Source organism: Meleagris gallopavo, chromosome 17, assembly GCF_000146605.3.
Source record: "Meleagris gallopavo isolate NT-WF06-2002-E0010 breed Aviagen turkey brand Nicholas breeding stock chromosome 17, Turkey_5.1, whole genome shotgun sequence".
Classification (NCBI taxonomy): domain Eukaryota; kingdom Metazoa; phylum Chordata; class Aves; order Galliformes; family Phasianidae; genus Meleagris; species Meleagris gallopavo.
This window is the reverse complement of record NC_015027.2, coordinates 8,057,752-8,070,630: the sequence shown is the minus strand read 5'-3', so window position 1 is coordinate 8,070,630 and position 12,879 is coordinate 8,057,752. Positions and strand designations below refer to the sequence as shown.

General features: G+C 39.4%; 1 protein-coding gene across 1 annotated transcript; it reads right to left on the bottom strand.

Moving 5' to 3' along the window:
* Positions 1 to 2,191: 2,191 nt before the first annotated feature.
* Positions 2,192 to 10,803, bottom strand: LOC100551121 (solute carrier family 2, facilitated glucose transporter member 11-like). The gene is made up of 12 exons (XM_010720326.2): positions 10,714 to 10,803; positions 9,320 to 9,418; positions 8,556 to 8,716; positions 7,108 to 7,232; positions 6,720 to 6,849; positions 6,013 to 6,161; positions 5,267 to 5,454; positions 4,383 to 4,493; positions 3,727 to 3,828; positions 3,488 to 3,563; positions 2,714 to 2,841; positions 2,192 to 2,398 (listed from the first exon to the last, which is right to left on the bottom strand). Exons 1-12 carry the CDS (start codon positions 10,735 to 10,737, stop codon positions 2,192 to 2,194), a joined length of 1,500 nt encoding a protein of 499 aa, XP_010718628.1. The 5' UTR covers positions 10,738 to 10,803.
* Between the last annotated feature and the right edge of the window lie 2,076 nt (positions 10,804 to 12,879).

Genomic DNA, 12,879 nt, shown 5'->3' with positions numbered 1-12,879 from the left:
ATCTCCTCGCCTCTTTCTCAAGGTGGGAAGCCTGTGGCTGAGTGAAATACTCCTGCTGAGGTTTAGTGCTACCTTGTGCACAACAAATGAGATTTCCTTATGCTCACACATCATTTTAACACTTATTTTTGTTGTAATCCATGATTCCTCCTCAAATCCTTAGCTCTTTAAAGAATTATTACTTGTCATTTGTGCAATTTGATATTTTCTTTCTTAAAAAGCACTTTATCAGCTATTGAAATAAAATTTCTTGACTCAAAAGCATCTCCAGCTTTTCCAGTCTTATTCTGTATCCTGTCCATGCAAGGTACTGTAATGTGCAGATTTCAGTCCACTGAGTCACTCGTGGAAGTACTAACTAGGTCTGGGCACAAGACAGACTACTTTGGGACTGTTTAAAGCATCCCCAGTTTTGATTTCTTTTGGCATCTTCCACTTTTCTCCAGACATAACCAGTAGGCTGAAGGTAGTTGAGTGGTGAACAAGTGTTCAGCATGACAAAACAAGAAAGCTACAGAGTGAGGTTTGCTCTCTGATAGGTTCTTGGAGGTGTTCAGAAGTACACGTGTATGCATTAATACATACCCTCCTACATCCAGTGTCTTGACAAAGGCCTACATGGAATGTCATCACATATAAAGTTTAAGTAATGTAAGTGTTTAAGACCTCAACATAGACAACTTACGTGAAGCAAGTGGCACTGTATTTGGATACAGTCTGATCATGAAAAAACAGTGACAAAGCAAGGATTTTGGAGGCTTTTTGAGAATGAGAAGACTATAATGTGCTTCTTCTTGCAATTCTCATAATTATTTAAAAAAAATAGGTGGATATCTCAGTTGTGAGTTCTGGGAGTAAAACAGCAGAAAATCCCCAATAGATATATCATGGAGCCCTATGAGCTGTGACAAAACTCTTCCAAATGTGCTATTAATTCACCCCTTTTCTGTGTTAGTGGATAGGCTCTCCTGCATCCGAAACATTCTAAAAATAACAAAAATACTGAAAAATCCAAAAATAACTTTTCTGGGCATGGATCCTATGTCAAAGCATTAAAAACAAACTGATGTGACAGCTCCATCCGTAAGGAGAGGAACTGACTTCTGCAATATTCATGAATCTCTTCTGCAGTGATTTGTTGGAAGCAGGTGGTATGATCCAAAGCATTTAGTGACACATCATACTATAGCTGTTAGTGGTCACCTGGAAAAACTTAGGCTGAATTTGTAATGAACTTCACAACTTGTTTTTTTCTACTGGGTACAATAATCTCTAGGTATTTGCAGCCTGCTTATGTAACAAGGAAAACATTTCCAAAACAAACTCTTTTCTGAAAACGTCTGATGTAATTCCCAGAAGCTGATGTACTAGCCTGGAAACCAGATCCTTAGATGACACAGAAGCTCTGGAGAGTGTGCTTTGTTTTATAGGAACCATTGAACCTCTTTTACATACAACAATAACAGTTCAGCCAGCCCTTCTTCCTGCCTGGAGTTGCTAGGATGTTCTCCACTGGAATTCCCATCTGTCTCCAGAAGGAATACCTCACACAACAATTTCACCTGCAATATTTTTTTCTACTTACATAGCTGGAATGCTTTTTCCTATATTCCTTTGCTCAGATTTGAACTACATTTTGTTGAATTGCCCAAAACCATGTATCTAGCTTTTCCTCTATCAGCCTTCAAGTCAATTATTTTATTATTGACTTCTATTTTATCTCTCTTTTGTGACTGACAATCAATTGGTCCTCTTTATCCTTCCTTCCCTCCATTTGCGTCCTTAAGTTATTTGGTTAAACATATTTCTGGATACTCCTCAGGGTGTATGTATGGTCCTGGAGCAGGAACGGTCCCTGTAGACGTCTAGCAAAATGTTTTAGAACTTTAAATACATTAGGAAAAAAGGTGACTTAGTTTTTTGGGTTTTCTTAAGAAAAAAATTTTGTATCCTGTAGATCTTAAAACTAAGTGACAACATTTCCTGTTAGAATGTTTAGACATCAGCAAGAAATAAAACTCTAGCATAATGAATTTCATATATGTATTAAAAAAAGAAAAAGAAAAAGAAAAAAAAAGGAAAAAAAAACACATGGAAGAGCTTGTGTTCTATTTTTAATGATTCCTTTTTATTTCCATTGCAGCACTGTTTTCTGTCTTTTCTAAAGGATGCAGATTTCTCCTTTGAACATTCAGAGTTTGGTGCAGAACAACTGATCCTTAGGGAGGTTATTTTCTGTAAATGACATTTCCTTTTTTTCGAAATTCAGCTTGTTGAACTCTGCCATTATCTCCATGATTGACTTTCCCTTGGTCTCAGGGAGGTACAGGTAGACGAAAGTTGCTGATAAAGCAAGGATTCCCAAAAAGATGAGGAAGCAGAAGGGACCGAGGTTATCCTGCAAGCAGAAATGAGAAACACTGTAAGGAAAATAAGAATCTCATTTCTACTTCTTTGCCCTTGGTTGCGGATCTGTGTCTTACTAATGGAAATTCAAAGGTTTGTTCAATACGTGAACCAGAATGAGTATCACAACGCTGGCCATGTTTGATCTGCTGCTTCTCTGAGAGGCCTGGGATATTCCTGAGCAGGCTTGGTGTTCAGACAGAGCTCTAAGCTTTGCATATCATTGCAATTTATTGCTATAATTTAGCTCCCTATCAGCTTTCAGAAGTAGATGAGTCTTGAGGGAAGAATCTGCTTAATGACTTACAACAATCAATGGAAAAATCATCCCGAGTACAAACAGTCCCATCCAGTTGATGCAGCCGACAATCAGAAAGGCTGATGGTCGGAATGATTGGCTGAAGATTTCAACCATGATAGTTATAGAGGCTCCAGCTGTAAAAGAAAAGCAGAACAGAAGCAGAGTATACTTGTTTCATTCATTCCTCAGTGCACCTTGCTCCTGCTGAAGATCCTTGCAGTGGCAATGCTAAGAAACGTCAGGCAGAGTAGTTGGCCTGCTGGCAGATCACTTCTGCCATGGAGCTGGAAGACCTCGATTCCAGAAAGGTTCTACAGGTGCTAATTTAGGACTTCAGGTTTCTCTCGTACATGCTGGAATCCTTTTCCTGGTGCCAGTGCAGTTCTGTATTGCATTGGTAGCCATTGTTAATGGCTCTTATGTCTCCTGTAGTCATTTCTGCCTGAAGTATGTTAGCAGCTATAAAGCTTAACTCACTGAGTTAATGAAGGGTTGATCACTACCATTCACCTGGCAATACCTAGAATCCTATTTTTGGCTAAGTATTTTTAAAGGAGTTCTGAAGTTTTGTTCTTAAACCCTCCAGAGAAAGTAATAGTCTATTTTAAATCATTACGGTACTGGAATTAGCAAAAAAATGTGAAGTGTTTGTATCCTTTTTCTTTCTCCCACTTTGCCCTTTCCTTCTACTTTCCAGAATTTTATCATGGAATTGGTCTGTTCTTCCCCTGCCAATTATGTTGCTAACCAATATGATGCAGAATTTTCTCTCTTACTCACACGGTCCAATTCCATAGAAGATAACGAATAGGAAGATCAAGACAACACTGAAGTAGTGCAGCCAGAAGAACTGGTGCTGAAAGTGAGAAACCAGTGATATCAAACTGTTAGATATGTGAAAGACTGACAGAGCTCTTTTTCTTCCACTAACTCCAGTTTTTGTACTTATTCATATTCAGGCAGGACCAGAAACATGGGTTGATGCTGGGCAAGTAGCCAGAAGGCTACTAGATCTTTACCTGCAGTGACAGGGTGGTGGTAAGGAGTGCTAGCACAGAACACATTAGTATATATCCTCTCCAGAGCAGCACCTTCCTCCCGAATCGCTCTATAAGGGTGCTCTGAAAGGCAGAAAATGTGTCATAAATCTCAGTTCTCAAATGAAAAAACTCCTGCTCTCTACACGTGTCTTTCTCATGAGTCCTATCTGAGTAAAGTCAGAAATCTGAGAGACTCTTAACTCCAGATGAATTTATCAGCTTCAAAGCTGTTATTTATTAGTCTCTTCTAGACTGTTATTAGATAGTTTTCTTTCTTGCATGTTTGTATATCAAATTGTGTATGCATACGTACACTCATCTAATCCCAGCCATCAGAAGCAGCTAATCCAGACTGCTGTTCCTTTGGAGCTGTGCCCCTGACTCTTGTGTTCTGCTCATGCCTTCTCATTTAGTGGTTACTCATTGTAACAGAATGAGAGAATATTTTTACAGAATAAAAATGATGCTAAAGATATAATGGATAAGAGCTGCCTTTCATCCTTCATGTGGTTTTATAGAAACAGGAAGATGTGTCTTAGGTTATGCAAATCTTCCCTGAGCCCACTTATAAGAAACGAAAAGCACAGTTGACCACATTACATTTTTCCTTCAAACTCCAGTCTCCAAAGACTTACACACAATATAGAAGATAGGCATTCACATAGCCCAACTCCCAGGGACACGTATGGGATAAGATATTCTTCAAACTTGGCTGTATGGAATACTTCAAAACAATAGAAGTATATCTGAAAAACGCAGAGAGGAAATGCACCTGTGAAGAAAAGTTTAGCAATTGTGATGCACATCACTTTTCATCTCTCTTAGTGAAGCTGGAATATTAGTATGGAAGTGGATTGTGTGCTTTCGGGAATGAAGGATAACTGCATAGGTCTAGTAAAAGCATAGCCAACAGCTTGAGGGACTTGGTCATTCCTCCCTGCATGGCACCAAAGTCAGGAGGACTTGTCAAGTTTTGGGCCCTCGCTGCAAGAAAGTCACTGAAAAACTAGATCAGATCTGAGTACCGGCGAAGGGCATAAGGGATAAGGTGCATGACATTTCAGGAGAGGCCGAGGTTTCTTCACCCTGGAGAAGAGATGGTGGGATCTAATTGCAGGTTAGTGTAGGGAAGATGGAGCCAGATTCTTCTAAGAGATATACAGTGAAAGAATGAGAGGCAGTGGATACAAGTGACAGCAAGGGACGATTCTAACTGCATATAATACAAATGTTCTTCACAGAGAGAATAGCTAAGCACTGCTACAGAGACCCAGAGAAGTCATGGAATCTCTAGGCCTCCAAATGCCTGGCCCGAACCCTGAACAGCTTGATGTAACTTTGAAGGTTTGCCCTACTGTGAGCAGTGGGATATGGGCCAGATGACCTTCAGAGGCCTCTTCCAATGGAAATCATTCTGTCAGTTTCTTAGTCTAAGCTGGTATAAGAAATAGTAACTTGGAGGGTTTTGTAATGCTGCCTAATGTTGTTTATTGTTCAGTGGATAAAGAGAGCACTCAACTGCATTGACTCCACAGAGCTGCAAGGTGGTCATGAGAGTCATCAGAACGTAAAGCTGCCAGCGCATAGATGGCTCTTTTATTAATTCAAGAACACGCAAGGTTTTGGTGCTCGTCATTGCAACCTTCTCCTTCATAATGTCATCAATTTCTGCTTGATGGTCTCCTTCCCCCCAGAGCTTCCTAATGGCTGTTGGGGAGAGAGAGGGAAGTGCATTATTCTACCAGAATATCTCCATCATAAATGATTACGTTAAATCCTTATTCTTATCCATTGATGTAGGTGCTTAGTGTCTGGTTTGTTGTCTGCTTCTGTCATCTAGTTGATCCTGAGTCAACAGGCAGATAAAAAAATGTTATCCCTCTGTTGTCAGTATGGGGTACTTTCTAAAGCTGAGTTGACTTAATTGTAAATAAAGTAAACATTTATGTACTCTTTATTTAATAAGAAATGGGCTGCCCAAACCATTTCCTTTAAAGAAATAGTTACTGCCCAAACTGGACATTTTAAAGATGCTGTTATGCATCTATCTTTCTTTTCTGAACCGACTAAATTAGTCTGAGTGAACGCTCCAGTTAATGCAGATGTTTTGCTTTAGAAACTGAACTGCTTTAGTCAGAACTACCTCTGCTATTGCTCCACGATACACACCACTGTGCTGAACAGCTCTGTCCTGCTTTCGTATCTTCTACCAAAGCTGGCATTCTACCATATCACGTGAATTAGGTGGCAAGTTAGGCACTCTACCTTTCCTGAAGGCTTCCTCATTACCCTTCTGGATCAGGAGGTAGGATGGTGAATCAGGGAAAAATGGAAGAGTAACCAGCTGAAGCAGTGCTGACAGTCCACCAAATGCTAACAACCATGGCCACAAAGCTTCACTTCCTAAAATCTCCCTGGAAAGTGCATGTGAAATAAAATCATGAATGTTCAGGAACTTCTGAGTGGTGAGGATTGCTCAAATTCCATTCAAGGGTGCTGTGGAGCAAACACCTCTATTGATGATTTGGCAAATTTCACAAATCTGGCTATTTTTATTTCGGACAATTTTTAGAAATTTCTTTGGCATCTTGAAATACTTTCTAAAGATGGTTTGGATTCTATGTGATGTCTGAAGAGCTGATGAGACTGTTTTTACCATTGTTTGACTGCAGGACCAAAATGTCTTGCTAAGACTTTCATGTAATTGTAGTAAATTTCTGAGGGCAAGTCCTGGAGTAGAAAGGGAGCGTCATGAAGAAGAAATCAGATCATGAGTAATTTGCTTTTCTTTCTCCTATATTGAAAACTATGTTTGCCTCAAATTTGATCAAAAGTTTTCTTCCGGCATAAGATAAGCCCTGTTTTGGAAAAGATTAAAGGGTTTCTCAGTCATTAAGTAGATGAGAAGGTGAGTATATAGAAAGATTTCTATTGCTTCTAGTGTAGCACAATAGAAAAACAGAAGAATTTACCGTAGTCCAACAACCTGTCCTGTGAGTTTCCCCAGTGTCAGAAAAACAGCAACTGTGGAGTTTGTAAATCCACGCAGCTTCTTGGGTGAAATCTCTCCTACATACTGAGGGTGTATATTGAGAGAAAACCCTTTAAGATAAAAGAGGATAAGTGACTGTTAAAATACTGAGAAAAGCTGAAATTTCTGGTCCCATCCTGTCTTCCACTGTTTCCATTCACTCTGATATTTGGATTTAATTCTTGCAAAGGGATGATGGCTTTCATTTTCATTAAGGGTCTAATCCATTTGCTTGATTCTTTAAAATCATTACTCAAGAGTGGCAATACCTGAGGAGAAAATCCTGGGACAGCAGAGTGCTTGCTCTGCACAATGTCATGGGCACATACCTGCACCAATGCCATAAAGGAAGCGTCCAGCCAGGATCAGCTCGAAGGATTTGGCTGTTTTACTGAAGGCCATTAAAAGTGCAGCTACCAGCATGATCAGGTTGGTGACAATCTGGCACTTTTTTCTGAAACAAAGAACAATAGCAAACCATGAGAATTTAGTGTGAAATGAGAATCTCTTTTGACTGTTTTTTCTCTGACAGAAAGCATGGCAGAACCATTCCTGCTGTTTAAAGAAATGTCTGAAAGAATTTTGATATTTTTAATATTATTGATATTTTGAAATTGGATAGTGAAAGTGGTGCTTTAATATTTCACAGTCCTTTATGTTTGAATTCATTAATGTTTATCTCAGGAACTCCTCATAAAATGTTACTTTTTTTCCTAGAAGTAACCTGTCTGTGATTCTCGTTTTAGTATGGATGATATTAAAGGCACTTTCGGACAGATGGATGTGATCTGAGGTATTGGGAGATGGCAAAAAACATTTTTCAGAGGTGTGCTTCATGCTTCAAAAAGCACTCTGTGTGAACTGTGAGCTGATACGCTCCCGATCACGATGTCTTAGGATCAAGTCAAAGTTGTTTGCATTCATTTTTGCTGTGCTGCTTGCTAGACAAGAGTCCTCTAGCACATTAAGAATGCCCAGAGATGCTCTGTTTAAAAGATTGTGATACAAGTTATCACACACAAAATAATCCATGGGAGAACTCATTTTTGTTTCCAGTCATGGGAGACCCTTTGGGTGTGGGATTAGGCAGTGTCCCACAAGAAGTTCCCACAAGAAGAAGGAAAGAACACAATGGCAGGCAGGCTAAGCTGGTTTGTTAAGACCCAGACGAGGGGCCTCTGGACCAGTGGATTGTGGAGCAGATCTTTAAATGGATCACACCAAGCAGATAAGTTTGCCAATTTCTCTGCAAATGAAATTAGCGGTGTTATACACAGACAGTGGGAAAAGACCAGACTGGTGAGGAATCTTCTTCCAGAGAGAGAAATAATTTTGGAATGATTTCTAGTAAAATGTGTTGCCAACAATGGAGATTTCTCTCGGAGAATTTGTTTTGGTGCTGCCTGTATCTTTTACAGTGTAGTTTCAGGGAAATTAATTTTTCCAGTTCTGTTCACAGGTTCATTAGTTTAGATATGAATATTTAATACAATGTCATCACTCCAAAACAACTGTACATAAATAGAAATCTGGCTCTCTGTCATGTAGGAATGTCTTCTGCATGCTGTTTTCCAGGTGTTTAGAGAGGCTGCATGAAGCATGTTACAGCAAAAGACTTCTTTTACAGCTGCTTTTTGGGTGTTTGTAAAGCTTGGTAGATCTTTCAGCTAGAAAGTGTTGGATGTGCAATCAGGCTGCTTCGACCAAGAAGAGAAGGGTTATTCATTCACCTTGATATTTCCCTGTACTTGCTGTACTTAGCTCTAGAAGCACTTACTTTCTGTATCTGGTGGTCAGGTAGCCGCAGCAGAGGCTCCCCAGGAAGCCTCCAATCCCAAAGACAGACACAATGAAGGACCACAACAGCATGATTGTCTCTGGATGGAGGGGAGAGCCATGTCGTTCTATCCAGGTTTCATTAATAAACTTCCTGATGTGCTGAAAAGGAAAATGATTTTTGATTGGATAATGGGTGTCAGATTCCTTCATCTTATTTGGCTGCTGTACTTCAGTTCTAGCCCAGACTAGATTTCTTTTGAGATTAACTTAATACCAGACTTCTTTTGAGATTAATTTTCAGAGTAAAACAGGTTAGTTGAGATCAATTTCAAAATCTTCAAATTAGCGTCAGCTTGAAAAACAGAAAATGTGCTGTTGCCATTCTTCTCCATTTCAGAAAGTTGTATCTGATGAAATTTAGGAATTGTAGGAAGGCATTGGTGGCTAATCCTTTACAATTAAATCAGGAGAAAAAGGGCTGATGAAGGAGAAGTAAAATTACAAATCAAATTCAGACAGGCTAATGCAAGGTTCTCTCTCATTTATGGGCTCTAGCTATGAGAAGCATCTTTCATACACATGGAAGACAGTAATGGTGCTGAAAGTGTAATACTGTGACTTTGACATCTGTGTATTTGGCCACGTTTTGCCTGTAAGTAGCATACAGGAGAGGAGATCACATGCATGGCACACCAGATAGATCGATGAATTGGAAAGCAAGACCCCCAAATTTTAAAACTGGCCAGGGAGATTGCTACTTACCACAGAGGGGGAGTTGATGACAGAAATATGGAATCCATATGGGAAACTACCACCAATTCCCAGCACTAGGACCATTTGAAATAGCCCCCGGAATTGAACCTGCAAAGTGAAAATAAAGTACTCCATCAGCTTCATGTTAATGTACTGTTTTCATTTCTGACTTTGTTGTTATCCTTAAGCTTAATAAAGGAAAGACACATCTAACATTTGCCTTTTTCAGAAAGGCATGGGCTAAAAAGAGAAGGTGGTAATTTGGAATAGCCTTTGTAATTGCACTAACACAAAACTCTCCCTAACACAAAAGTACCCATACACATCTGGGTATGTGATACTACTGATCTGTATAGAAGACACTGTGCTCTGTGTTCTTTTCAAGTCAAATAGTAATCATAGAATCACAGAATGGCTTAGGATGGAGGGGACTTTAAAGATCACCCAGCCCCATCTCCCTACCATGGCTGTGGGGCACCCACAGCTCTGCCTCGACACTCTGAGTAAAACATTTTTTATATTAAAGCCATTCCCCCTTTTCCTATCATGAGCTTCGTAAGCTCACAGTTTCTTGGAAATCAGTGCCTGGATGAAGAAAAGCTGGAATAAAATACAATCAGACAGGAGCAAAGTAAAGTCAATGTGTATAATGGTGGCTTGGATGATGTTTAGATCTCTCCTTATTCTAGTTCTTAGGTCCATCTTTCCATCTTTATTTCCCCACAACTGAATTTTCCAGGTTATCTCATGACAAGAACAAAGAAATAATGGATCAGGAGATTCTGAATTTCCTTCAAAGTTCTGTCTCAGATTCAGTGGATTTGCTTATCAACAAAAGCATTCAAACAAGTTAACTCACCTTTTCACTCTTCCTTTTTTTTTTTTTAATGGGTGCATGATAGATTTAGAAATCAAGAATTTTAGTACTTACTGGAAGTTGAGAAATAGAATAAGAAATACTTGTTAGAATTTCTTCCCCTCTTAAGACTATGGTAACTCCTGATGGATGATATCAAATGGATGGATGAAATGAAGAAGCTCATTTCGTTTGCAGCTTGTCATGTATATCGTAGCCTTTTGCAGCACAGTTAATCCATTCATTACTTTAGAATTAGTCATGAAAGTAATCAGAGTGCCTGCTAGTTTTCACTAATTCAGAAGACAAAAGTACAACAGCATTGTCAGACAGTGGAACTGCAAGAACTTTTGTTAGTTTTTATTTTGTCTTCTTGCATGAAAAAGACCTTTCCATGCCCTAAGCCCCATTCCTCTTGGCGGTGTTTAAATGCAGAAGAGAAGGATGGTCGCTGTCCTAAAAGAGCTTATAATCTTTAAGAAATCTGGATCACATTAACCTTGCCCTTTAAATGTCAGGGACATGAGAAAAAGTGACACTTACTCACCAGGTCAGAGAAAAAGGTGGCCATCTCCGATGAAAGAGCTGATTCCTGTTGCTTACTGACTGGTCCCTGCCAAAGGGACCGAAAGCTCACATTGCACAATAGCAGCGTCAGTGAACTAGTCCCATGTTACTGAAGTTAAAGTTTAGTTAGAAGTTTTTTGAGTTAATTACACTTATTTCAACTGTTGTACAAAGTTTAGAATTGTTGGATTAAATATTTCAACCAATGGTTATGTCTAGCTCAAGTAACCAAGACGGTCTCACTCGCCAGGAACCTGTATGCATTATGAACTCTCTTTTGTCCCTGGGCAATAGGTAACAGAGACATCGATTTTAAAAAGAACTGCAATAGCCATAACTTGGTTAATTCTCAGTAGAAACTAAGAAACTTAGAGGCAGTGTTATCTGTTGGGAATTTTAAATAGGGCTTAGATAGTGATCTACAGAACTTTTGGAAAGAGCCTAACCATTCTACAATAGCACACTGGGCTCAAGCAGCTGAATAGTTAGGAGTACTGGATTTTTCTTTGCTGGGAAAAGAAGATTCAACATCAGGCCAGTAACCTTCAGAGCTGGAGTGTTGTCTCTTACAGCAGACAGAATGTTTTCAGTCTTTAATTTCGTTTATTTCATGGCTAAAATGGTTTTATACGTGTTAAGCTGGTAAATGGCTTAGATATCATTTACATTTTATACCTCGGTTAACGAAGATGAAGAAATCAGAAAGAAATTATCGTATGCAAATAGTCACACTAGAAAATATGTCACCTGCAAAGAATATTCACAAATTCTCCAGCTGACATCTGAGATGTAGTGCCACCTGGCCATTTTCCTCAACTTTATGTTGTTCTCATAATGAAATTGTCTTTTGATATAAGTTGAGAATACATGGTGTTTTGTTTTGTTTTCTGATTAGGTCTCCAGCGGTGAAGCTGTTGTTAGAACACAGGTGAGACCATCCCTTTGATGCTAGGAATTAATTTATTTTTCTAGAAAGTCATGCAAAGTTGGAATGACATACCATGCATCTGCCAAAGGAAAGAAATGCTATGCTAACTGCTAGTATCTGCCTTGCTTAGATGGCACTGAGGAAAATGCAGTGTTACAGTCATGCAAGACATACATATACCAAGCTGTCCCAACCCTTCTCAAATAAAGTCTAACTAGCCCCGGTCTGTTTTTAGTGTCTGTGTAACAGCACTTCTCTGATCTAGTTTGAAAGTTTTTGTATCTGCCTCAGAGTCAGTATTTGAGACAATCCTTACATATCAGCTCATGTCTCTGAATGCATACATGTGCTGCTCCTGATGCTTCTGAGTGGTTCACCTCTTTGGCACCCCTGGCTCTCTGGGCTGGACTTCCACAGTACTTTGAAGTATCATCAATATCCTGCAGACATTCTGTTTCAGATAAGTTATGTTTAGGAGGCTTTTGGCAACTTTTATTCATTCTGACCCCAAAGCATTGAGGAAACATTGGATTGCTAAGGCTTAAACAGGTGAGCAGAAGTGCCAGTATACCTACCCAACTACCCACCATATATGCTATGAATTATTGCAGATGCTCCAGCTTTATATTTGAACTATACATTTTTGCTTTTTCATCCCTTGACCAGGCTGTTGCCAGAATGCAGCTCGCTCCACTGAGCACAGGCAAAGGTTGACCTGTGCTCCAAATAGCTGTTCCACTTCGTTGTCACATTAATGTTCCATAGGGCATCCGCTCACTTCCTGTTAAGGATCATATGGAGAAGACTTTCCTAATAACATCTAATGAATAACAGATCAGAGGAATGGCTCACTGCAAAGTCAATCCAGCAGTGCTACACGGTGACATTCTGCTTATGTTTCCAAAGATTTGGGGCATTGTTGCATTGAAGTATGTGCTCAGACTGACGGGTTAGGAAAAGATAATTCTGTTTTACCAAAAGTTGAGATTTCTACAAGGAAAGATTTGTCTCCAAATGACTATTAGTTTCTATTTATGTTGTTATACATAGAATCACAGAATCTTAGAATAGTTTGGTTGGAAAGGACCCTTAAGATCATCTAGTTCCAACCCCATTGCTATAGGCAGGAACACCTCCCAGTAGACCAGGCCGCTCACAGCCCCATCCAGCCTGGGTTTATATATACACATATACAGAACACTGCAAAATTTTTGAGCT